The sequence below is a fragment of the Somniosus microcephalus genome, chromosome 2 (assembly GCF_052327205.1).
Source record: "Somniosus microcephalus isolate GS21.2 chromosome 2, FLI_Smic_1.0, whole genome shotgun sequence".
Lineage (NCBI taxonomy): Eukaryota > Metazoa > Chordata > Chondrichthyes > Squaliformes > Somniosidae > Somniosus > Somniosus microcephalus.
The window spans coordinates 140,408,470-140,436,243 of NC_140988.1; the positions used below are offsets into that span (position 1 = coordinate 140,408,470).

A 27,774-nucleotide genomic window follows, 5' to 3' on the forward strand; every position below is an offset into this window, starting at 1 on the left:
ACAATATTGGTTAAAGAAACAATTACAGCTGTGATGTGGAGATGCCAGAAGGATCATCAAATGAGCCCGTATGGGTTGAACTGAAGAATAAAAAAGTCGCAATCACACTGCTGGGAGTGTACTGTAGACCCCCAAATAGTCAGAGGGAGATAGAAGAGCAAATATATAGGCAAATTTCCGAGAAGTGCAAAAGCAATAGGGCAGTAATAGGGGATTTCAACTACCCTGATATTAACTGGGATAAAATCAGTGTAAGGTAAAGAGGGTGCGGAATTCCTAAAATGTATTCAGCAGAATGTTTTTTAGCCAGTACATAGCAAGCCCAACAAAGAGGGGGCGGTTCTAGACTTGCTTTTAGGGAATGAAGCTGGGCAGGTGCAAGGGGGTATCAGTGGGAGAGCATTTGGTGGTAGTGATCATAATTTAGTTAGAATTAGCATAGTTTTGGAAAAGGACAAAGATAGACCAGAAATAAAAATTCTCAATTGGGGAAAGGTCAATTTTACTAAGCTGAGATGTGATTTTGCAAAAATGGACTGGAAACAGCTAGTTGAAGGTAAATCAGTGTCAGAGCAGTGGGAGGCACTCAAGGAGGAGATAGTGAAGGTTCAGAGCAAACATGTTCCCACAAAGAAAAAGGATGGAACTCCCAAATCTAGAACCCCCTGGATGTCAAGGGGCATACAGGGTAGGATTAGGCAAAAAAGGGAAGCTTATGTCAGATACCGAGAGCTAAATACTGCAGAAAGCCTAGAGGAGTATAGAAAGTGCAGGGGTGAAAATAAAAAGGAAATTAGGAAAACAAAGAGAGGGCACGAAAAAATATTGGCGGTATGTTTTATACATAAACAGCAAGAGGAATTAAGGAAAGAGTAGGACCTATTAGAGACCAAAAAGGTAAGCTGTGTGTGGAGGTGGAAGACGTGGGCATGGATCTTAATGAATGCTTTGCGTCTGTCTTCACAGAAGAGAGGGACGATGCAGACATTGTTGTTAAGGAAGAGGAGTGTGAAATATTAGATGAGATAAACATAGTGAGAGGAAATATGAAGGGGTTTAGCATATTTGAAAGTAGATAAATCGCTAGGCTGGGATGAAATGTATCCCAGGCTGTTAAGAGAAGCAAGGGAGGAAATAGCAGAGGCTCTGATCATCATTTTTCAATCCTCTCTGGTTACAAGTGTGTGCCGGAGGACTGGAGGACTGCTAACATTGTACTGCTGTTTAAAAAGGGAGAAAGGGATAGACCGTGTAATTACAGGCCACTCAACCTAACCCCGGTGGAGGGCAAATTGTTGGAACAAATTCTGAGGGACACTATTAATCGTCATTTAGAAAGACATGGATTGCCATGGAGAGAATGCAGCAAAGATTCACCAGACTGATACCTGGGATGACAGGAATGACGTATGAGGAGAGATTGGGTCGATTAGGCTTATATTTGCTAGAGTTTAGAAGAATGAGAGGGGATCTCATTGAAACTTATAAAATTCTAACAGGACTAGACAGACTAGATGCAGGAAGGATGTTCCCAATGGCGGGGGAGTCCAGAATCAGGGGTCACAGTCTAAGGATAAGGGGTAAGCCATTTAGGACTGAGATGAGGAGGAATTTCCTCACCCAGAGAGTGGTGAACCTGTGGAATTCTCTACCATACAAGGCAGTTGAGGCCAATTCATTAAATATATTCAAGAAGGAGTTAGATATATTTCTTAAGGCTAAAGGGATCAATGGATATGGGGAGAAAGCAGGGACAGGGTACTGAATTTGGATGATCAGCCATGATCTCATTAAATGGCGGAACAGGCTCGAGGGGCCGAATGGCCTACTCCTGCTCCTATCTTCTATGTTTCTATTAATCAAGGACAGTCAGTGTGGATTTGTTAAGGAAAGGTCGTGTCTGACTAATTTGAATGAATTTTTTGAGGAGGTAACAAGGAGGGTTGATGAGGGTAGTGCATTTAATATAGTCTACATGGATTTTAGCAAGGCTTTTGACAAGGTCCCAAAGGGCAGACTGGTCAGAAAAGTAAAAGCCCATGGCAAGTAGTATCCAAATTTGGCTCCGTGGCAGGAAGCAAAGACTAATGTTCGATGGGTGTTTTTATGACTTGAAGGCTGTTTCTAGTGGGGTTCCACAGGGCTCAGTACTAGGTCCCTTGCTTTTTGTGGCATATATCAACGATTTAGACTTCAATGTAGAGGGTATGATTTAGAAGTTTGCAGATTGTACAAAAATTGGCCATGTGGTTGATAGTGAGGAAGAAAGCTGTAGACTGCAGGAAGATATCACTGTAGTGGTCAGGTGGGCAAAAAAGTGGCAAATGGAATTCAATCCAGAGAAGTATGAGGTAATGCATTTGGGGAGGGCTAACAAGGCAAGGGAATACACAATAAATGGTAGGATACTAAGAAGTGTGGAGGAACAGAGGGACCTTGGAGTGCATGTCCACAGATCCCTGAAGGTAGCAAGACAGGCAGATAAGGTGGTTAAGAAGGCACACGGGATACTTTCCCTTCTTAGTCAAGGCATAGAATATAAGAGCATGGAGGTTATGCTTGAACTGCGTAAAACACTAGTTAGGCCACAGTTAAAGTACTGCGTATAGTTCTGGTCATCACCATACAGGAAAAATGTGATTGCACTAGAGAAGGTACAGAGGAGATTTACGAGAATGTTGTCAGGCCTGGCGAATTTTAGCTATGAGGAAAGATTGGATAGGCTGGGGTTGTTTTCTTTGGAGCAGAGGAGGCTGAGGGGAGAATTAATTGAGGTGTATAAAATTATGAGGGGCCGAGATAGAGTGGATAAGAATGACCTATTTCCCTTAGCAGAGGGGTCGATAACCAGGGGGCATAGATTTAAAGTAATTGGTAGAAGGATTAGAGAGGAGTTGAGAAGAACTTTTTTCAGCCAGAGTATGGTGGGGGTCTGGAACTCACTGCCTGAAAGGGTGGTAGAGACAGAAACCCTCATCATATTTTAAAAGTATGTGGATATGCTGTACTTGAAGTACTGTAACTTACAAGGCTACGGACCAGGAGCTGGAAAGTGGGATTAGGCTCAATAGCTCTTTCTCGACCGGCACAGAGGCCAAATGTCCTCCTTCTGTGCCATAAATTTCTATGATTCTATGTGGCTCATTGTCAAGTTTTGATTTATAATGCTCCTGTGAAGCGCCTTAGGACGTTTTGCTACATTAAATGCACTATATAAATAAAAGTTGTTGTTGTTGTTGCATCACTTATGCAAACTCTTTCATCGACAGACACACTCGGAAGAGAGACCATTCCAGTGTGAGGAATGTAAGGCTTTGTTTCGGACTCCCTTCTCCCTGCAGAGGCATCTACTGATACACAACAGTAAGCACTTACCTTCACAGTGCCCTTTCCAGGTGCTTTCCTTTTTTAAAGCAGCCTTTTAAACATTAAAAGTGACACCGGTTCAGTACCTTTATGTGAATACTTTTGAAATGAAAGGTCCCAAAAATCCACAGGCCTTTTTGAAACTCTCCTGATGTAATTCCATTGGGAATGCGTTGGAAGACTTGGGAATTAGGCTAGGTCCTGGTTTCTGCTACCAGTTTCATTGGGCATGTTTGGGGTGGAACCTCTGTTTGCCGCAACCATGGCCCTTAACATCAGAGGAGTGAATGCCCATGCTGGTCCTTACGTTGACTGGGGTTAAGTCGGGTAGCTGGTATGCCAGGCGGGTTGCTGGTGCGCTGGGCTGAATGGAATAAGTTAATAAGGCATTAAAAAAAAGCAAACAAGTTAATAAGGCATTAAAAAAAAGCAAACCAAGCACTAAGGTTTATGTCTAGAGGGAAAGAATTGAAAAGTTGAGAAGTTATGCTAAACTTGTATGGAACCGTGGTTAGACCACACTTGGGGTATTATGTAGAGTTCTGGTCTTCTTCATATTATAAAAAGGATATAGAGGCAGTGGAAAAGGTGCACAAAAGATTTACAAGGATGATACGAGAACTGCGAGGTTATACCCATCAGGAAAGCTCAACAGGCTGGGTCTCTCTTCTCTTGGAAAAGAGAAGACTGAGGGGTGACCTAATAAAGGTCTTTAAAATTATAAAAGGTTTTGATACAGTGAGTGTTTGAACTTGTGGGGAAGAGCAAATCAAGAGGCCATCATTATAAGATAGTCACCAAGAAATCAAATGGGAAATTCAGAAGAAACTTCTTTACCCAAAGAGTGGTGAGAATGTGGAACTCACGATCACAGGGAGTAGTTGAGGCGAATAGTATAGATGCATTTAAGGGGAAGCTAGATAAGCATATGAGGGAGAAGGGAATAGATGGTTGTGCTGATAGTTAGATGAGGAAGGATGGGAGGGAGCATAAATGCTGGCATGGACTGGTTGGGCTGACTGGCTTGTTTCTGTGCTGTATATTCTATGTAATCCTTTATAAAGTGGGGCCTACCTTTGGGTCCAGGCCTGGATCCTGGCCTCGACACTCAACATATGGCAGGACACTTCAATCTTCATTAGCCCCCTTGCAAAGGGAGGGCTGCATTGTTGGAAGTGCTGATTTTTAGATGTGATATTGAACCGGGACCTATCTGCCCATTCTGGTAGTTCATGTGCATATAAAAGTTCCAATTAAAGAAGAACAGGAAGTCCTTCCAGTGGGCAACATTGCTTATTCAACCAACACCACCAGAAACAGATTAACTGATCATTCATCTCATTTGCTGTTTGTGCAGCCTTTGTGCAAATTGACCATCATTATTATACTTCCAAAGTAATCCACTGACTGTGAAGCATTTTGTGGTATCCTAAGCGCATGGTGATCACTATATAAATGGAAATTGCTTCTTTTTTGCTTTCTAACTTTCTGACCTTTTCTTGTTCTCTCTCTTTTTCTCTCCCTTGCTATTTGTTTCTCTCTTTCTCTCTTTTTTTCCAGGTTCTACTGATTGTATTTATTTATCCAGACGGGACGTAACAAGTTACCTTTTTTGTTATTGTCCAGGTGAACGAACTTTCAAATGTGATCACTGTGATGCAACGTTCAAGAGGAAGGATACCTTAAATGTTCACATTCAAGTAGTGCATGATGGACACAAGAAATACAAATGTGATCTATGTGACAAAGCCTTTGTGACTCCCTCCGTGCTGAAGAGTCATAAAAAGGTATGTGAGATCTTACAGTAATCATGTTATTACTGTTTCATAAACAAAAAAGAAATAAAACTTAAGATGCTGGAAATCTGAAGCATAAACAGAAAATGCTGGAAACACTTTGCAGGTAAGGCCACATCCATGGAGGGAAGAGATTAATTAACTTTTCGGGTGAGGACACTTTGTGCTTTTTGACAAAGGGTCCACGCTGAAGCATTAACTCATCTGAAGCTGAGCAACCTGAGCTCGGATTTATGTCATGGAATGCCTTTCCTGTGATAACCATTTCCTTAAACTAAAAAAGAAACTGAGAATTTGACAGATCTCATCTGGAGAGGTGCCATGTTAAAAGAATTTATATTGTGACTTTCACCTCTTCAGGTCCTACCAAGATGCTTCACAGTCAATGAATTACTTTTGAAGTGCAGGCCGGGATTTTCTGTACCTGGGCATGTCGGGTGCAGGCAGTTGCCGTGATGGGTCGCAACCACGTTCTTCTTTTCATCGCGCTCCTGAGATTGACTTTTGTTAATGGCACCTATTAAGGCAGCCCTATTAAATGGTGCAGGTCTGATGACATCATCAGTGACACTTTTTCAGCTGGGATATTTAAAGGAGCTAATGTCACATTGCATTTGAAGGTTTATCTACGAGTGTGCAGGCACTGCACTGGACCATTGGAGTGTTGAACAGACTTGCAAATATGACTGCACAGAGACAGAGGGCTGCACCCAGGTTCTCCGATGACTCCCTCCATATGCTTGTGGAGGGAGTGAGAGCACGCAGGCAGGTCCTCTTCCTTCTGATCGGCACAAGAGACCTCCCCAGCAGACCAAAGGAGCCTGGCTCCAAATAACAGAGGAGTTCACCAGCAGGGATATTGTCAGGAGGACCTGGGTGCAGTGCTGGAAACATTTCAGTGACCTCATTAGATCAGGAAAGGTGAGTGCAAAGCTACACTCAGCTTCATCCTGCTGTGCCTCTCATCACATCCCCATCACTCTGCCTTCCCAACCCGACTCCTGCACATCATTGCTCACACCAACTTACCTTGCACCTCCACTCATCCCTCTCCCTCTATCTACATTATCACATCCCCATGTTCTCCAGCTCCTTGCTAGCAGGGAAGTGCAAGTGGCCCAGCAGAGGGATGATGGTGACAGGGGACATGGAAGTAGGGGCTCCTCTCAAAGCATTCATACTTCTCCCCCGTTGCCTCCCCTCAGTCAAAGCCCAGATGGCTCCTCGGATCGCGATGGCCGAGTCTGGCCCTACACAGTCACAGGAGGAACAGACTTTGGCGGGGCCATCACAGGCTCCAAAACCCAGAGGACATCTGCCAAAAGTGTCTATGCAGTCACAGCAGGGAAGTGAGCAGCCTGCTCTACCTCTGCTGAAGCCACAGGGGTATCACCTCAAAGAAGTACACATAAGAGAAAGATGAAACACAAGTAGATGCACAAGGGTAACCACTTGGGTGTTTTAATAAATGTTTGTGTAAAGTTTCCGTTACTGTGATGTCACAGATAAAAATATTTATTTTCACCACTTTCCATGGAAAAATTTGTGTGCAACTTTGGAAGTGGCTTAGTGAATGGTGCGACATAAGGGTATCTCCAGCAATGGTGGTCAGTGTGAAAGGAATGGCTTGGTCATTGTCAGGATGCTTTATGGTGTTGCTGTGGGGTGGTGCGAACCTGGCGCAGCATGTGGCAGCCATATGCATGAAATGTCAGAAGTTAAGTAAATCTGGCCATGATGAGGCCATCCCTGGTCTCCTGGGCAGCAGTGTGCTCGGGTGCTGATGGGATCTGGACCGCAGGTTCCTCCTGCTCCTGCGCCTCCTCGTCTTCCAGCTGATGTTCCTCATGCAGCTCTAATCCCCGCTGTTGCGCTATGTTGTGCAGGGCACAGCAGACCACAACGATTCTGGAGACCCTGGCTGGTGCGTACTGAAGGGCTCCACCTGATCTGTCAAGGCATCTGAAGCGCATCTTCAGTATGCCTATTGTCTGCTCTGTGACACATCTGGTGGAAATGTAGCTCTCATTATATCTCTCCTCAGCCTCAGTACTTGGCCTCCTCAAGGATGTCAGGAGCCACGTCTTCAGTGGATAGCCCTTGTCTCCAAGCAGCCAGCCGGAAAGTCTGTTTGGAAGAGCGAAGAGCTGAGCAAGGGTGGACTGGCACAGGACGAAAGAGTCATGGCAGCTGCCAGGGAATTTGGCACACACATGCATGATGATGTTACTATGGTTGGAAACGAGCTGCACATTGAGGGAGTGGAAGCCCTGGCGGTTGACAAAGACTCTTGGCTGATGATGGGGTATCCTGATGGCCACATGTGTGCAGTCGATGATGCCCTACACCCGTGGGAAGGCAGCCAGAGCGTCAAAGGCCAGTGCCCACTCAGTAACACTGGCTTCATCAGTGTTAAAGTTGATATAAATGGCTGACTTGTCAAAGAGGGCATCGGTAACCTGTGTGATGCATCTGTGGGCGGCCGACTGCGAGATGTCGCAAATGTGCTGCTGCAGATCCCTAGAAGGAGGCGAAGAAGTTGAGGGCACTGGTGACTTTGACAGCCACTGGCAAGGCGTGTCCACCAGGTCCTCTGGGCTGCAGGTCTTGCTCCATCAAGCTGCAAATGTCTGTGATGATCTGGCGCAATAGCCTGAGCCTCCTTTGGCACTGCTGCTCAGTCATGTTGAGGAAGCTCATCCTTTGCCTGTATACCCTGTTTTGGGGGTATCGCTTCCGGCGCGGTGCAGCCCTGCGCTGATGCCTTATGTCCTGTGCAGCATCAGGTGGTTGAGGAGAAGGTTGGTGGTGGTGTTGTTGGTGCTGCTGGGGTGCCTGGTGCTGCTGGTGTTGGGGGCTCATCGTGGCCCGATTCTGAGGACCAAGTTAAGACAGTATAAACGGCAGCCATGCTTATGTAATAGGTCAAGTAGAGATGACAGAAGCAAGATGTCAATTGTTTGATAGGTTCTACCAATGAGGTGACAGTGGATCCTGACTTTGCTGAAAAGTCTTGCAACCTCTAGAAAGCTAAACCTGTGCTGACAATGAACTCAGCAACAGCATCTGCCTTAGGAAAGTGACCAGGTGTCAGGTGGGAGTTTTTATTATACTTTTCATGCTGTGCACTAATGAGCTGGATCACTGGCCACTCAACTTCTGCCTCAGGCTCACAGGCGTGGTTCCCGTGCAGCATGAGTCCCATGGTCATCCAGGGATATTTAAAAGGTGGGGTTAAAAAGCAGTTTAAGGGTCTGACTAGTACCTAATAATCATCTAAATTACCTCTGCCGTTCGGGTCGCTGCCATGCTGGCAAATGCGCCCGAAGGAAAAGCACATGGGGGCAGGATGACGGTGGGTTCCCGACCCGCTCCAAGTTATTTCACATTTCCCTCCTGGCCCGCCTCCAATCGCGCCCACATGGACGCCAGAATATTCCGGCCATAATTTCTGTTGCTATGTAGATAAACACCACAACCAATTTGTTCACATAAGGTCCCACAAACGGCAATTGTGGTGCTCCCCATGCCACTCATGGCGATTTCCCGAGGAAGGCTCAATTGCATGTTTCGCAGTTGTCAAATGACCACCTATTGACTGTCCTCCTTGGTGGATGGGAAGTAAATGGAGTCTGATTTGCAGATGACTTCCTGATTGATGGAAGATTGGAATAAGTCACCATTGTGTGACAAGACTCGGTAATCTGTCTGAGCCAGACAGGTCTCAGTAGTTTAGGACAGTGTTAATGATGGTTGCATATAGTGACAACACTATTCCCGGCCAGAATGGAGATGATTGTGCAATGCACCTCTCAATTACACCTGGAGACCGCACATTAATTTTACACACATAATTTGTATTATGTAACTGTCCACCAATTGCTGCATTTTGCTGGAGAAATCACCCTGCTTTTATCGGGAGAAGTTGTTGCAGTTTCGGTCATGGGTTCTGTTTGCTGTAGTTCGTAGAGATTCTTTTTAAATAGACTCTGTAATTAGACTTTTGTTTACTTTGCTGTTTGCTGAGTAAATAAACTTTGTTTGCTGTAAAATACACTGCTGTAAATCCTGCCATAAACTCAATGGCTGATACAGTGATGCCGCTGGACACTCCAGTTAATGATTGACCAACCAGCCTGGCACATTAATATGACCCGGAGAAGCAGATCTTTCACCGGGGCTGGGATTCTTCCTACTTAGCTCCAGATAACCCTGCAAACCAATACCCTAATGACTGTGTTTACCATAGCTAGGCAAGTAGCTGGAAGCTTGACAGATCGGAAATGCCGGTTTTCAGCGCATGCGCTGTGCATGTCTGAAACCGGCATTTCCGATGTCCCTATAGGTGGGTACACAGCGCGTACACACCTGTAGGGATCGGAATATACGGCCCATTATCTCTGAATGGCAAATCAGTGATACCAATACCAGTAACAATGATAGCTGCAAAACTAAGGGATGGCCAGTTCTCTGATGAAAACAGCAACGCTATACAGAACGAGTATCAGCTCACTGATTATGTAGACCACAGAATAACGCAAATGCAGATTGTTCTGCCCTGGAGAAAGGAGAGAACTCCAGATTGTGGCTGCTCCATGCTGTGTCACCGAGCTGCTCTGTGTTGGAGACATTCAAGATTAAAATGATGAGATACTCAAGCCACTATGTACAGTACAGTATTTGGTATTTTGGGGATCTGATTTCAGGTATTTGTGAAGCTGAAAAGTGAGGCAAAAACCAACGTGTGAACTTCTCCGGAAACCCATCTCTCTAATAAACTGCCAGAAATCAGATGCATAGTTACCCATATAACACTTAGAATTAGACAACAGCACTCTGCACTCACTTCCCAGTAGATTATCGCAGACTCAATATACCTATCAAAACAAATTTTAAAAAGTAGAACATGAAACTTATCCTCCTTACACCCAACATGGTGCAATACACCTAAAGTCTCTTGTAGAGGCATACAGAAGCAGATTATCCTCATTACAACTGTTGGTGTTTGAATCAGGTGTGCTTGAACAGGCCAGTCTCAGCACTTCTCAAAGTTTGTCTGACTGCAGTCACAATCAGCTCAACATGTAACAAAGTATACAGAGCACTTCTTCATCTGATAGTGTAGTGAGGAGGGTGGTACCCATATTTGTTTCAGGGCCTCCATGTCTTACTGCAGTATTTCTACATGTAGACAGTTTCAGAATTATTAGATCTCTGCATGAATGTGCCTGATAGCTAAAGGTTATATCACAAACCTTTTTTTCCCACTGGCACTTGCTGTTGCTGTAAATGATTTGCCTATTGTTCTGCCTGCACATCTGACTTCATTGTAGCTGTGAGATTTATAAGTTACACACCTCTTGAGAACTGATTAGTATTTGCTAAATACTAAATATAAATAATACTTAGGCTCAAATATCTGGCTTCACATACTGTGATTGAAAAACATTTCAGTGCCCCAACCACTTTAATTTGAGGGACAAGTTGAATTTTCCAAGTCATTGTTTTCTTTCTGTGGACAGACAACTTCAATTTGCTTCATTCATCTTTTTCAAACATAATGCCATTCATAAAACATTTCAGAAATAGAAATTAAATGGCCTAGTGAATAAAGACACCACTAGATATAGTATTAAATGATACAGACCACAACACCTCAAGGTTAGTCCCCAGTGTGGCTGATCTCAGCTAGAGCAGCATTTGTGGATTCTACAATGGTTTCAGCAACCTTGGGCTAGGTAGATTACTATTTAGTGACCTTTTCTGGAAAGTGTACACATGGACAATGGTTGAGGACAGCATTACCATCTGCTGTGATGCCCTCCACAGTCCAATAATATGCTGACATGTGCTGTGCTGGCTCACATGTAAAGAATGCCAACTTGGGCGATGAACCAGAGCAGTGCCACAAAGGTCTGCCTTCAGCAGGGAGAAAAGGGAAATAAAAATAACCAAAGATGCAGTCTGCACTGTGTAATATTTTGGATCTTGCCTAAAGTGGAGACCTATTATTGTGTAATTGTCCAGACCTGGGTACTTACAATTATGATCACACATTAAATCAGATGAACTTATTGGCAAGGACCTGGGCATTGTATCAGGCCTTTATCGTCACTGGGTCAATATTTTGGAATTCCCTACCTGACACCATTGAGGGAGCCCCATTGCCACAAGAATTGTAGTGGTTCACGGAGAAGACCCACCACCACCTTTTTAGGGCAAGTAAGGATGGGTAATATTACAACAGTGACTACACTTAAAAAAAAATGTAGTTCATTGGCTGTAAAGCGCTTTGGGATGTCCAGTGGTCATGAAAGACGCTATATAAATGCAAGTCTTTTTTTATAAATCTGACCTTGTCGGTGTCGCCCATGTCCCGAGAACAAATAAATAAAAATTATTCCATTCGGTTCCCTCTACTTAATCTACAAAAATTATTGTGATTAAACATATTATGCAAATACATGTAAAGCACTTATTGAGACTATTTCTGACTTTAAGTGATAAATGGATAATGTTACCTACATTATCCTTATCCAACAACACAGCCAGCATTTAACTGGCACTTCACTAAATAACAGGGGGTAGAGTTTCCGTTTTGAGCATAATTGGCAACCTGGGCACAAATTGCGCTCAAAATTGTGGTAGTTTACTGAATTGAATTTCTTGCTCAAGTTTCTGCCCAAATGTATTTGCATAGCGCCAAACGTAAAATCTTCCATGAACCAGCGCAATCAGGCAGCGTTTTAGAATGTAATTTTTTTTTCTTGCATTAAAAATATTCCTTGATATATTTAAGAGTACCTGGTGCAATTTTATTAATACATCTGAAAACGGGTTTATCACAAAACATAAGCATTTTTAATAAGAGTGTCTAGTCCACCACCTGTGAGTAACCTGATTTTAAATGACTGAAAATGACTTAAAAAAACTATATAGAACCATTTACTAGTTTCATTAGTGTACAGTAGTCAGTTTCTTAATAAATTAAACAGTTTTAAATATTTAAATCTTTTAAAATGTGCCCATACAACTATAAAAAAGAATAGCTTAATTTTACGAGCCTCCTCGAAGGCCCGCAAATGGGCACAATTAGCGGAAACTCGCCTTGGTTATTAATTCAATCTGGGGGCGTGACCAGTTTTGTGGAGGGGCCAGCTTCCAGCTCGATGTTTTTTTTAAACCAGTGCAAAAGATCGCGGAAACTCAATTAGTGCTGGACATTGTTTGCGCTTAAAATTCCTCGATCTTTTGCTTGAAAAAATCAACACAACATATCTTTAATATTATGCATGGTTACAGATGCAAGACCGATTGACACTAGTCAAGCCTTAGTCATCAGGTGCAGCTATTCATGTGGATAACCTCTTTATTGCCTGAAGTAGTTCAGTTAAATACTAAAACAGCCAAGATTAGATTTTATGGAAGACATTTCTGCATATTAAAAATCTTCTGTACTTGCCCATAGAACATAAACAGGCATATACAATCTTAGACAAAACAAGTTCTTATATATCAATCTTTTTTTAAAATTACATTATTGAAAACATGTAATTTCTAGTGGTGAAAACTGTGAGGCTTATTTTTAAATGTATATTTCTGTAAGGTGATTGCCTTAATTATTTGGCAACAAAATGCCTCATGAAGAAAATCCAAGCTATTTTAATAGATTGAGTAACGTAACTCATTTTCACAGTTGTGAAGCATCTTCTGCAAAAGTATTTTTGCTATTACTTATACCTTCCCATGCACGTTTATCATTGTGGGCATTAGTGAGCTTTCTTTACTTGACCTAAGTATTATTGGGCAAAACATTAAAATCAAAATATTTTGGAGGTTTGTTTTTATAGTCAGTGGTCAGTGTCTGAATTTGGCGCTTGGGATGTCATTTTTCACTGAGCACGGAGAGCAGCAGTAATGTCCTACTAAGGCAGGTAGCAGAATATGTCATTTGCTTCTGTTTTTACAGCAAGATGTGAAAATGGTAGCACAAACCTGCTTTAACACTGCTACAGCCAGGTTACCCGAATAAATATAAATATTAAACATCCTTGGATTCTTGCTATCATTGTGGCAGAATCTCAACCTTGTCAAATCATGGCAAGAAATATCATGGACATACATTTTACATGTTCAAATTTGTGCATTACTGCGCGAATTGAAAAATAACTTTTGCAGACACCATAACTAATTTTGTTGTTGATGAACACTAGAAATGAGAAAACATACCCAACACATAATAGGTGAATGTTCTCTCCAGAGGTCTGACATATCCAACCATTATTGATGCTTTAAAAGGGAAGAATACGTTGACTTCCTTTATATCTATAGTTCTCACAAGATATCCTAATTTACTGTAGTTCAGATGTGACAATCTCTGGCTATCACCACTCTGGTACCAAAGTGAAAGATTTCATCTCAGATTGTGGCAAAAACTACTATAATTGTATAAATTAAAGGGTGCACCTTGTTAGTCAGACACAACTGTATATGAATTTTGAAATTATCCACATCTTAAAAATTCACAATCTTACAAAATTCAACAACTTAGTAGAATTTGTGTATGTGGTAGGAACGGTGCTTGTGGGGAGCTGGATCGTTAAGAGAACCTCAGAGCATTGGAGTGTGAACATGAGCATCTAAATTCCTCATTTTATTTTCAGGATATGGGTAATGCTGACCAGACCGCATTTATTGTCTATCTCTAGTAGCCCTGAGAAGGTGGACCTTCTCCTTGAACTATCACAATCCTTGTGCTGATGACCACAATGCTGTTAGGTAGGGAAATTTCAAAATATTGACCCAGCGACAATGAAAGAATAGTCCAAGTCAGGACGGTGTGTGACTTGGAGGTGATGGTGTTCTCGTGACATTTCTGCTCTTGTCCTTCTTAGTAGTAGAGGTTGCAGATGAGGGAAATGTTGAAATAAGCTTAACGAGTTGCTACACTGCATTCTTTCTATCTTACATATTGCAGCCATAGTGTGCCGGAAGTAAAAGGGTGAATGCTGATTTCAGCATCAGGCTGTCAATCAAGCATACAGCTTTTTTGTAGATGGCATTGAGCTTCTTGAGTGGTGTTATGGCGGCACCCAACCAGGCGAGTGGTGAGTGTTTCATCACACTCCTGACGTGAGCCTTGTAGATGGTGGAGAGTTTTTGAGCGGTCAGGAGGTCAACCACTCATTGTAGAGTGCTTCATTGTAAATTGACCTACAAAAATCCTCTGAAATACTTAAACCAAACAAACAGCAGGCGTACTTTGGAATATAGGACTTCATATCACAAAGTGGTTTTACTGTGCATGTATGTTTTTACAATAAGAAAGCAAGAAAAAATAGGTGTTGTGAATTACGGAGGCTTGCTCATGCATGGCACACTGTGAGGGAAGGTGAATATTGTAGGTTGCTGGTGACACAGGATAGGAGAAAGGTTCAGAGTATGGCCCTAGAGCATTGTGAGGGATATGAATGAAGGAGTTCCACACATATAATGAGATTGAAAGGAAGGGTCTGGCTTACTTTGACCAGTCTGTTAGAAGGACGTTCAGGTCAGGCTCCCTGACGTTTGTGGCTCATTTCTTCGATCTGGCTATCATCCTTCTCTGCCAGATTGCTCTCTTTCCCCATTAAGCAGCAGCAGGCTTTATATGTTGTTGCTGCACCTGGTCTCCATGTCTCCCAGCTCCATTTTCTATCTGTCCCTCTTTACCAGCCATTAAGGGCACTTTCTGAGCCTAACTCTTGCCTCTGCCCCCAAGCCCCGCCCCCCCCATCGCTCAGTGTATCAGAGGCATTATGCATCTCCATATTCTAAGTGCCTGACTATGTAAGTTTAATATGGGGCAAACATTGTGGCAGGTAGAAATCCTGCATTGCCTCACAAAATGGCCCAGGAAACTTGTGATTTATGTTTTTTGGTTTACCCAGCAGGAGCAGGAATACTCTTCCTGGACCCCCAACAAAACTCTAGCCTGCTGCTCTCCCATTCGAGGCCCCCCCGCCCGCCCCACCCCTCCCGACTCACCCTGTTCAACCTGCCAGAAGGCTTAACATAGGAGCCAACCTCGCAGAACCAGCAAGCTACAGCTTTATGCCTGAAGCTCACTGGTGGCATGTTAATCAGGCTCGGGCCTCAAAATGGCTCCACTAAACTCATACCCATTTCACGAGCTACTTAAATATTGCCCCACAGTGTTCCACCAGAAACAGTGGCGGAAGCAGCATTCATATTAACTTTTAAAAGCAAAGTGGATAAATATTAGAAAAGGGCAGGGGACTGGGATTAAATGGAAAGCTCTTTCTGAGACCTGGTGCTGAATGGCCTCCCTCTGTGCTGTAAGAAAAGAAAGCAACAATTTAAATTGCTCAAGTGAATATCCAAACATTGTCCACAATTACGTTTTATTTCCCCTATACATGTGGCATTTAAATTTAGATGTGTTTTAGTGCCAACCGTTCTGTGACATGCTTTGAAAAGCTTGTGCATTAGAGCTGAGAGCTTCTCCATGTTTGTTGTGGCCTCTCAGAAATCTGATCTTTGCCTAGTGCTTGTAAATTTTAACCACTGGGATCAATCAAATGCAGAATGAACTTCCAAGTTATTTCATGCTGAACAATCATTTTGGAGGGATTCTGAGAAGATGTGAAAGGTGAACGAAATGTGAAATTGCTTCAGAATGATTGTAAATGCCATGCTGTGAAGTGAAATGAGAAATCGCAAAAGGAAAAAGTACGAAACTCTGGGGTGTCAGGCCCCTCTCTCTCAGTATTGCCACATGTGCACAATTTGAGTACAGGTGGAGGCAGAACAAAAGGAACATTCACTGCTTCAGTATTAATCTTGCCATGCCAATAATCCTCCAAATTATAAGGACTAATTTTCCTGTACTAGTATTGGTAGAAGACTATTAGCATTATTCATCCTGGTGTAAAATGTGTAATCACAAGTACAGCAATTATGACTTCCTCACTCTCTTGTGCCCTTTTTAATCCTGGCATTGAAGAAGAGGTACACCATTTCAGAGAGCTTATTGTCCCAGCAAACACAATTAAAAATGATTGAAGTGATAAATAACTGCCAGCTCTCTCGCTTCACCATTTTGTAGCCTGTAGTGGGAACCTAATATTTTAGGTGGTCTATTTTCTGATCTGCATGAATAATTAACACTGGTGCTCAAAACTCTGTGGCCTAGAAATTGGGTTGGGGCGCCAAAGTGGCGCAAAAGTCGCCTGAGCGCAGGATTTAGCGCAGCGATCGGAGTGATACCGATCGCCAGAAATTCAGTTTCAGTGCCCCTCGAGGGAGACGGGGCGAGGCTCGAGGCGCTCCGCGTCCCTCTTAGGGCGCTGAAACTGATTATCGCAGCACAACGTGCCGCAGCGCCACATGCTGCGGCACGGCACGCTGCGGTACTGCAGGCCTTCCACTGTTAAGGGGGAGGTGCCTGCAACAGCGCGATCCCCGCTCACGAGTGCCGGCAAATGAGCCCGGCACCAAGGAGAAGTGCCGGGCTCTCGGGAAACAGCCGGCAATGCTGCCGGGGGGGGGGGGGGGCGGTTAGGAGGCCAGGGACGGAGGTGTTGGCAGGCGGCCGCCGGAAAAGCGGCCGCCCCGCACCTCCACCTTAACTTGCGCCGCTGCCGGCACAGTAAGGCCCCGTGAACCGGGCGCGGGTAGCGAGCAGCGCAACTGCAGTGTTCGCTACCAAATATCGCGAACGGGGCACGAATGGGGCGCTGCGCACACCGATGACGTCATCGGTGGCGGCGCAGCGCAAATGCCTAACACCACCATTAGCGCCCCTACTGAATATCGCCGGAGACGCAGCCAGTGGCGCTACAGCCACTAACTGCCTCTTTAGGCGCTAACAGGTGGCGCTACTCACCCAATTTCTCCCCCTGTGTACCTTTGTAACACTTTTCTTAACCTGCTTTATTTTTGTAGTAGTAATAGTAAAAGTTTATATATAAATAAATTACGATAATTTTCACACAAAGGGTAGTTGAAACCTGGAACTTGCTCCCTTAAAAGGCTGCGGATGTTGGGACAATTGGAGCTTCCAAGACTGAGATAGATTTTTGTTAGATAAGGGTTTCAAGGGATATGGGGCAAGGGCAGGTAAATGGAGTTGAGGTGCAGATCAGCCATGATCTAATTGAATGGTGGAGTAGCCTCGAGGGACTGAATGGCCTACTCCTGTTCCTAATGTTCCTATGTTATGCAATAAAAAAAAGTACAGAGCAATTTAGTACCAGAACATTAAGCATCCATACAGGGGCAGCAGCGGTCAGAAAATATACTCCTAAAGCTCACAGCAATTGTGTCTCACACCCTCTATTTATAACTGTTTTAACAGAGAAACAAAATCAGATTTGGTGCAGTAAGCAAGACCGGACTGGAGGTGGTGCAGATAGACTTTGCCACCTACTTAACATTTACTGCAGTTTACTATTATTAATATTTGTTAATATTATTGTTGACTGTTATTTCCTCAACTCTGTTCAACGAGTTTATCAGCAAAAGTGTTATCAAACACGATCAGCCTGAAATTCCATCAGATGGTTACAGAGGACCAAGTCTAGGCCATCTGTATTAAGGGTATACTTGGTGTCCTTTCAGTCGGCCTCTGCAGTGGGCTGGAAACTGACCACTTGGATGGAAAATATGTAACTCTGATCCTCATCACCATGCCCAATCTCATTCTCTTCACCCTGCTGTCCTTCCTGTGGTGGCTCCTCAATTGTTGGTGGAATGCTATTGTTGATATTAATCCTTGTATTAATTTCCTCTCTTTGCTGTTAACAGAGGTGTTAATCCATTGAAAATAAGTGGTTAATGTCTCTGTTAATATAACAGGTTAATTTACTCCCGAGTATGTTAAATGTGTGCACAATAATAGCAGCGACAGTAATTCCTCCCCCTATATGGTTTATAGTTTCTAAAGTCTCTGTGGTGTAGTGGGGACTGTTTGTAAACCAGAGCACTTAAGTATATCATTTAACTGTAGTGTAATTGGTGGGATTGATTTGATTTAATTTAAATTAATTAAAGGGGAAGTCATGGCAGGACAGCCCAGTGCCGTGGTATGCTCCTCCTGCGCTATGTGGCAACTCGGACACTTCCTGTGTCCCTGACAACCATGTGTGCAGGAAGTGTGTCCAGTTGCAGCTACTGGCAGACCGCATTGCGGTGCTGGAGCAGCGAGTAGATACATACTGGACCATTCGCGATGCTGAGGACGTCGGGAATAGCACATTTAATCAGTTGGTCACACCGCAGGTAAAGGTGGCACAGGCAGAAAGGGAATGGGTGACCAACAGGCAGAGTAGTAGGCGCAGGCAGGTAGTGCAGTGGTCCCCTGTGGCCATCCCCCTCTCAAACAGATATACTGCTTTGGATACTGATTGGGGGGGATGGCTTACCAGGGGAAGGCAGCAGCAGCCAACTTCCTGGCACCAGGGGTGGCTCTGCTGCACAGGATGGGAGGAAAAAGAGGAGTAGAGCTATAGTAATAGGGGATTCTATTGTAAGGGGAATAGATAGGCATTTCTGCGGCTGCAAACGAGACTCCAGGATGGTGTGTTGCCTCCCTGGTGCAAGGGTCAAGGATGTCTCAGAGCAGCTCAGAACATCTTGGAAGGGGAGGGTGAACAGCCAGTTGTCGTGGTGCATATAGGTACCAACGATATAGGTAAAAAATGGGATGAGGTCCTAAAAGCTGAGTATAGGGAGTTAGGTAAATTAAAAAATAGGACCTCAAAGGTAGTAATCTCAGGATTGCTACCAGTGCCACGTGCTAGTCAGAGTAGAAATAGAAGAATATTTCAGATGAATACGTGGCTAGAGGACTGGTGCTAGGGGGAGGGATTCAAATTCCTGGGACATTGGAACCGGTTCTGGGGGAGGTGGGACCAGTTCAAACCGGACGGTTTGCACCTGGGCAGGGCCGGGACCGATGTCCTAGGGGGAGTGCTTGCTAGTGCTCTGGGGGAGGGTTTAAACTAAAATGGCAGGGGGTTGGGAACCTGAGCAGGGGGACAGAGGAAAGGGAAACAAGGATAAAAGCAAAAGGTAGGAAGGAGAAAAACAAAAGTGGCAGTCAGAGAAATCAACGGTTTAAATCAAACATGGCCACAGTAAATAATAATTCGAATAGGTCTAAGAGCGTTAAAAAAACAAGCCTGAAGGCGTTGTGTCTTAATGACTGGAGCATTCGTAATAAGGTGGATGAATTAGCTGCGCAAATAGAGGTAAACGAATATGATTTGATTGGGATTACGGAAACATGGTGGCGAAGGCTGGGAACTCAACATCCAGGGGTATTTAATATTCAGGAAAGATAGGCAAAAGGGAAAGGGAGGTGGGGTAGCATTACTGGTTAAAGAAGGGATTAACACAATTGTAAGGAAGAATATTACCTCTGATGATGTGGAATCTGTATGGGTAGAACTGAGAAATACCAAGGGGCAGAAAACGTTAGTGGGAGTGGTACATAGACCTCCAAACAGTAATGCGGAGGTTGGGGATGGTATTAAAAGGGAAATTAGAGAAGCGTGCAAAAAGGGCACAGCAGTCATCATGGGTGACTTTAATCTACATATAGATTGGGCTAACCAAATTAGTAACAATACTGTGGAGGAGGAATTCCTGGAGTGTTTACGGGATGGTTTCCTGGACCAGTATGTCGAGGAACCAACCAGAGATCAGGCCATCTTAGACTGGGTATTATGTAACGAGAGAGGATTAATAAGCAATCTTGTTGTACGAGACCCCTTGGGTCGGAGCGATCATAATATGAGCGAATTCTTTATTAAGATGGAGAATGAAGTAGTTGACTCAGAGACTAGGGTCCTGAATTTAAATAAAGGAAACTACGATGGTCTGAGGCGCGAATTAGGTAGGATTGATTGGGGAATGTCACGCAAAGGGTTAACGGTGGATAGGCAATGGTAAGCATTCAAAGACCGCATGGATGAACTACAGAATTTGTTCATCCCAGTTTGGCATAAAAATAAAACAAAAAAGGTGACTCAACCGTGGCTAACGAGGGAAATTAGGGATAGCATAAGATCCAAGGCGAGGACATATAAATTGGCCAGAAAAAGCAGTAAACCTGAGGATTGGGAGCAGTTTAGGATTCAACAAAGGAGGACAAAGGGATTAATTAAGAAAGGGAAAATAGAATATGAGAGTAAGCTTGCAGGAAACATAAAAACTGACTGTAAAAGCTTTTATAGATATGTGAAGAGAAAAAGATTGGTGAAATCAAGCGTAGGTCCCTTGCAGTCAGAATCAGGGGAATTTATAATGGGGAACAAAGAAATGGCAGACCAATTAAATCCATATTTTGGTTCTGTCTTCACAAAGGAGGACACAAATAACCTCCCAGAAATGTCGGGGAATATAGGGCCTGATGAAAGGGAGGAACTGAAAGAAATCGGTATTTGTAGGGAAATGGTGTTAGGGAAATTGATGGGATTGAAGGCCGATAAATCCCCAGGGCCTGATAATCTACATCCTAGGGTACTTAAGGAAGTGGCCCTAGAAATAGTAGATGCATTGCTGATCATCTTCCAATATTCAATGGAATCTGGAACAGTACCCATGGATTGGAGGGTAGCTAATGTTACCCCACTATTCAAAAAATGTGGTAGGGAGAAAACGGGGAATTACAGACTGGTAAGCCTGACATCGGTAGTGGAGAAAATGCTAGAGTCCATTATAAAAGATGTAATAGCAGATCACTTGGAGAACAGTGACAGGATCGGGCAAAGCCAACATGGATTTACAAAAGGTAAATCGTGCTTGACTAATCTACTGGAATTTTTTGAGGATGTAACTAGTAAAATAGATAAGGGAGAACCAGTGGATGTGGTGTATTTGGACTTTCAGAAGGCTTTTGATAAGGTCCCACATAAGAGATTAGCGTGTAAAGTTAAGGCACATGGGACTGGGGGGAAGGTATTGACTTGGATAGAGAACTGGTTGGCAGATAGAAAGCAAAGAGTTGGAATAAACGGGTCTTTTTCCGAGTGGCAGGCAGTGACTAGTGGGGTACCGCAGGGATCGGTCCTTGGACCCCAGCTATTCACAATATATATTAATGATCTAGACAAGGGAACTAGATGAAATATCTCCAAATTTGCAGATGACACAAAGCTGGGTGGACGTGTGTGCTGTGAGGTGGATGCCAAAAAACTACAGGATGATTTGGACAGGTTGGGTGATTGGCAGAAGCATGGCAGATGCAATATAACGTGGAGAAATGTGAGGTTATCCACTTTGGTGTCAAAAACAAGAAGGCAGATTATTATCTGAATGGCAATAGATTGGGAGAAGGGGAAGTGCAACGAGACCTGGGTGTCCTTGTGCACCAGTCGCTGAAGGTAAGCATGCAGGTGCAGCAGGCGGTTAATAAGCCAAATGGTATGATGGCCTTCATAGCGAGAGGGTTTGAGTACAGGAACAAGGATGTCTTGCTACAGTTGTACAGGGCCTTGGTGAGACCACATCTTGAGTATTGTGTGCAGTTTTGATCGTCTTATCTGAGGAAGGATATTCTTGCCATGGAAGGAGTTCAGCGAAGATTCACCAGGCTGATACCTGGGATGGCAGGAATGACGTATGAGGAGAGATTGGGTCGATTGGGCTTGTACTCAGTGGAGTTTAGAAGAATGAGAGGGGATCTCATTGAAACTTATAAAATTCTGGCAGGACTGGACAGACTAGATGCAGGGAGGTTGTTCCCGATGGTTAGGGAATCCTGAACCAGGGGTCACAGTCTAAGGATAAGGGGTAGGCCTTTTAGGACAGAAATTAGGAGGAATTTCTTCACCCAGAGAGTGGTGAACCTGTGGAATTCTCTACCACAGAAGGCAGTAGCGGCCAATTCATTAAATATATTCAAGAAGGAGTTGGATATATTTCTTAAGGCTAAAGGGATCAAGGGGTATGGGGAGAAAGCAGGTACCGGGTACTGAACTTGGATGATCAGCCATGATCGCATTGAATGGCGGAGCAGGCTCGAGGGGCCGAGTGGCCTACTCCTGCTCCTATCTTCTATGTTTCTATGTTTATATGTTTAGCAGAAAAAATTGGCCACTTAACCATTTATGGGGATAAAGCTGTTTATGGCAAAGTTCTAAATGTATGCTTTATATGCATATTTTCAATTTCTCTGTACAGTAAATAGTAAATAATCAACAGTTTTCCCTTATGACACTCTCAGCAAGCATTCCTCCCTAATTTTGCTGAGAAAATGACATGGTGCAACATGGACTTCTTTACACCTCATTTAATTGTATTCTTAATATCAATCTGTATTATACACAAGAGGAAAGTACAGACTTATCACTAGAAAATCAGACTTCATTACACACAAGTTTGCACGTGAGCCATCTACAAGGAAAATTGGACTCAAATCACCAAAGAAAACTGCAAAAAATTGTTTTTTTTTAGATATTACAAACTGCCGTGGTTGATCGTATAAGTTTAAATAAATGCATTATTCATAAGTTCCACAACACAATGACAAAAACATCCCCCATAAGTGTTTCTCCTTTACTTACTGCGGTGTGATGGTTTCAGCTTCAGGTATAATTAATCATGCAGCATTAAAGTTGACATTCTGTGCTGAGACAATGAATGCTTCAACAGTTTAAAAGATGCTTCAGTGTAGGTTTGTCTGGAGGGGCTGCAGATGTCTTTTGCAAATAATTAATCTACTGGGGATTGTCTACTTGAACAGCTCACAGAATTTTGGAGTTAAGGTTCAAGGGCTGGAGAATTAAAAAAGTAAATATTGATGGTATGTAGCAGTTATTTTAATGCTTAATTAATGTCAGTCAACATGATGGAGTGCAAGAATGATCTGATGAATCTCCTATTACTTGTAATAATTCACCAGGCTGACTGATTAGATAGTGTATGAAATGTTTAACATTACAAACATTTGTGTCACCCATGGCTCAGTTGGTAGCACTCTTGCCTCTTGAGTCAGAGAATTGTGGGTTCATAGTCCCACTCCAGAGACTTGAGTGCATAATCTAGGTTGATACTGCAGTACTGCACTGAGGGAGTTGTGCACTGCCGGAGGTGCCGTCTTTAGGATGAGACATTAAACCTGCCCTCTCAGGTGGATGTAAAAGATCCCGCGGCACTATTTTGAAGAAGAGCAGGGGAGTTTCCATTCGTGTCCTGGCCAGTATTTATCCCTCAAACAACATCACCAAAACAAATGATCTGGTCATTATCACATTGCTGGGATCTTGTGTGCAAATTGGCCATCACTTTTCCTACAATACAACAGTGACTACACTTCAAAAGTACTTCATTGGCTGTAAAGTGCTTTGGGACGTTCTGAGGTCATGAATGGGTCCATATAAATTCAAGTTCCTTCTTTCTTTACAATAAGGCACCTGTACAGTCAATAATCCTTTTGTGTGAGGGAATGCAACCCCTATGTTTATTGTGGACAATACAGAGTGAAATTTAATTGATGATGACCAGTTATGACAATTCTGCTATGAGTAGGGAAGATGGCCAACATGGACATGAGTGATGACAGTCTTTCACAGGAGTAACACAAAAGTCTGGCATTCAAAGTCTGTAATGATTAACTCCAGGTTTGAGAAATCTAAATAATCAGAGCTATAAATATTAACAAATCATTTTGTACAAATTGTTCAAAGACAGTAGTTCTTGTTTGGTTCCATTGCAATAACTGATACTTAAAACAATATTTTACTGAAAAGTCAGCTGTTTTTTAAAATAAATATTTGATGAGTAAGGAAAATATACAATTAGCATATGGTTTAATTGTCAGCAAATAATTTATTGTCATGCATTTCTTACTTTTTGGTGAATTTCTTGTGCTTGTGATGAAGACAGAAGTCAATGTTTGAGAAATTAAATAATATTTCACTTCTAGTGCCAAATGCCAGCATAAACCACTCTTTGTCAGGTCCAGTGCAGTCCAGATACAGGATAAAATTTCCTTCTACACCCTTGATCTGCCTTGCAAAAAGTCAAGAGAAATTTTGCATTTAGGCCTATAATGTGGTGATGTAGTATATATAATCATAGCACAAAAATAATTCACTTTTACCAGCTAGAGGTGAATGGTTAAGGGTATTCTACTACCGATTTCCACATGATGGGTTTATCTAAATGTTTGATATTGAACGAAACAGCTACCAAGGGGCTAAATTTTCCTCTATTCAAATAAAACAGGAGAATGCACTTTTTTCTTCATAATTTACAACCTGGTAACAAAATCATGGGAAACACAATTTTATCAGAGGGATTGAGAAAAAAGGCAGCAATCACATAACACCTATAACAATGATTATTTACTTATTCTCAAATAGCCAACAAGCAAATTAATTGGTATGAATGTAGAACGGTGTGTTAATCTAGTTATGGAGTGCACAATATTTTTGCCAAATGGCTCAAAGACAATTGTAGAAATTCCAATTTACACATGAGATCTTGCATGTCCATGTCCACTTCTCTCATTGCTTAGTATAAATTTCCTATTCACACAATTAGTTTTAGTTTTAGAGCAGAGAACGCATTGGCCCAAAATTTGCGATCGGAGGAGTGCGATGCCTCCGACTTGTAAAAAATCTATGAATGTACCTGGTGGCCCGGGAGGTATGGAGGCTTGTGATCCTAGGCCTCTCCGGGTACGCGCGGGCAGAGTGTTAAGTCTGTGTGTTATAATGAGAATTATTACACAGACCACAAGAGTAAATTTTAACAGGTCTTTACTAGTCGAAGGTCAGGGCGGAACTGCCCAATAAATCATTACACAGCACTTATATACCGGTGTGGTCACCACCGGTATTACAGTATACAGCAGCCAAGATAAAGTAGTGCAACCCTTAAAATAGTTCTCTTAAAGGTGGAACGGTTACATACACTACAATCCTCCCTTTTTAGCTTAACAGTATATATATTCCCCATTAAGCATAACATCATAACATATATACACAACTTCATGTAAAAACAGTTCACAGATTCAGTCTCTGCGGAGGCGCCTCCTGCGTCTCCTGACTCGGTCTGGATAACGCCTCGGTGGTGTAGTAGTTCTCGGTGGTGTAGTAGGTTCTCGTTGCTGGGGTGACTCATCTAATAGTCCTTCACTGGACTTAACAGCTTGAACTTTCGTAACTTCAGAACCAGCATTGCTGACTTCTAAAGGCTCGAGTACCTTGGGAAGTTTTTCTACTTCCAGACTGATTTGGCTCAGTTCGGAGGGACCACGTGCGTGACCTGGTAGGGGTGATAATGGTTCAGATGAGTCATCATCTTCTGCTTCTTCTCTATTGTCTTCTATTTCCTCCATCACTTCAGCTTTTGCCTCTGCCACCAATTCCCTGAGTGGCTGATTACTGCTGACACTGCTCACAAAAGGGTGCTCTTTCTTCTTAGCTTTCAACTGATCGATGAATTTGACATATTCCCTTTCTTGCTCAGCTTTGATTCGTTTGGCCTCATCGCGCAGACGGTTTGTGTGTTCCTGATCCATTTTCTCAATCAGTTGCTTCTGCTGTCTTCCCAGATTTTCCAACTCCGTGTCAAAGAACTTTTTCTTTGCATTCATCTCTTGCTCAAAACGGCGAATCATTTGTTCTAATTGCTGTTGTAGTTTGAAATTGAGTTGAGTTCGAGTCCGGTGTTCCTCAGAAATGTGCATGTCTGTAGACTGGACAGACTCAGAATTCTCTGTCAAACTATGTTGTTGTTGTTCAGTGGAATTCTGTTCTGATACTTTGTGTGATAAAAATGCTAACTTCCGGGAAGTTATGTCATCACTTCCTGTGAACTATGAACTGTGAACTATGAACTGTGTACATACCTCACTTCCTGTCATATGTCACTTCCTGTTGGACTGGTATAAATACTGGTCTGTTCAGTATTGTAAGAGGCTTCTACCAGAGGCATGGTAAAGACCTCTCTTGTATATAGTGTGTTTATAAGTTACTTAAAGCTTACTTTAAAGTTACTTGATGGTAAGTCTCCTTTTTCTTACATCAATTTAAGTAACTTAGTATTTACACTGACAAATACTAGACCTTCAGACAAACTCGGAAGTTAAGGATCCAGGGAACCACCCATCATGGAGAAAATCCTTAGACCTATTCGTCTGGACTTGGACCCGAATACACCAGCAGCTGGCAGGGTATGGAAGCATTGGTATCGTACTTTTGAGAATTTTCTGGATGAATGTAAAGTGGATGCTCCTGCTAAATTGAAGATACTTGTCAATTATGTGACCCCAAAAGTGTTCGAATATGTTGATGACTGGGATAATTACGAAGAGGTGATTCGGGCACTTAAGAAACTGTATGCGAAGACCCCAAATGAGGTCTATGCTAGACATCTACTGGCCACAGCCCGACAAGGGCCAGGGGAATCAATTGACGAATTCCTGCAAGAACTTCGCAGGCTCAGCGTAGATTGTAACTTTCAGGCAGCCTCAGCTGAGCTGTACCGCCAAGAAATGATTCGTGATGCTTTCATCTGCGGGATTGCCTCTCCATTTATACGCCAGCGTCTACTAGAAAGTAAAACACTTGAGCTACAAAAAGCTTTTGACCTAGCTTGTTCACTGGATTTGGCAAAGAGAAATGCAGACCTCTATCAGCTGCCCAGATCTCGATCTGCTGCTGTAGCTGCAACCAGACAATTCAAGCGGTCTCAGGTGAACCCTATCATGGGGGAATCTAATTCTGATAATTCTGATGAAGAAGAGGAGGATGACCCCACTTTAGCAGCCTCTTGGCAATCTAGGAAGGAATGCTTCTTTTGTGGAGATGCTTTTCACCCTAGGAAAACCTGCCCTGCTCGCAATGCAATCTGCAGTTATTGCGGGAAAAAAGGACACTTTGCTAAAGTTTGCCTATCAAGGGCCTCTACGAGGGCCAATCCAGCTAAGACCTACCGAACTGCCCCAATTAGGGCCTATCAAGATGCTCCAGCTAGGACCTATCAAGCTTCCTCTCGAGCTCTCTCCCGAAGAAGCACACCGAGAGTTTTAGCCACTCTCTGTGCAACGACACCAATTACAGCTGCTTGCCCACAGAACCTGTCTCAGGCAGCCACAAAAATTTCAATTAAAGGGCATACCTTAGATGCCTTAATTGACTCAGGAAGTACTGATAGTTTCATTAAGGAACAGATTGTTGCGAAATTGAAACTACATGTCTTCCCATCGGACCAGGCAATTGCGATGGCCCAGTCATCACTTAATACCAGAATCTCCGGCTTTTGTGTTGTTGATATGACACTTCATGGTCGTATGTATCCCTCCACCCGACTTTCGGTGCTCAAAGACTTATGTAGTGATCTCCTCTTAGGGCTGGACTTCCAAAAACAGCATAAGAAACTCACCATTGAGTTTGGTGGATCCAAACCCGGACTTACTATTTCTAATATACCATCTAAATTACCTTTTTGTGCATTATCAGCAGCTTCACTTGATGAACCCTCATTATTTGCCAGTATTCCGCCTCAATGCCAACCGATAATAACGAAATCGCGGCGCTTTAATCAGGAAGACCAATCTTTTATTGCGGCTGAAATCTCTCGACTTCTAGCAGAGGAT

General features: G+C 43.1%; 1 protein-coding gene across 7 annotated transcripts in view; it reads left to right on the forward strand.

Moving 5' to 3' along the window:
• prdm5 (PR domain containing 5) overlaps nt 1-27,774 on the forward strand; it is a 473,803-nt gene that overhangs the window by 240,918 nt on the left and 205,111 nt on the right. For all 7 annotated transcript variants that reach the window (XM_085963116.1, XM_085963128.1, XM_085963123.1 and 4 more), the window contains 2 exons: nt 3,270-3,363; nt 4,993-5,153. In XM_085963116.1, the coding sequence (XP_085819242.1) occupies nt 3,270-3,363; nt 4,993-5,153 (255 nt within the window). The remainder of the gene's footprint in view (nt 1-3,269; nt 3,364-4,992; nt 5,154-27,774) is intronic.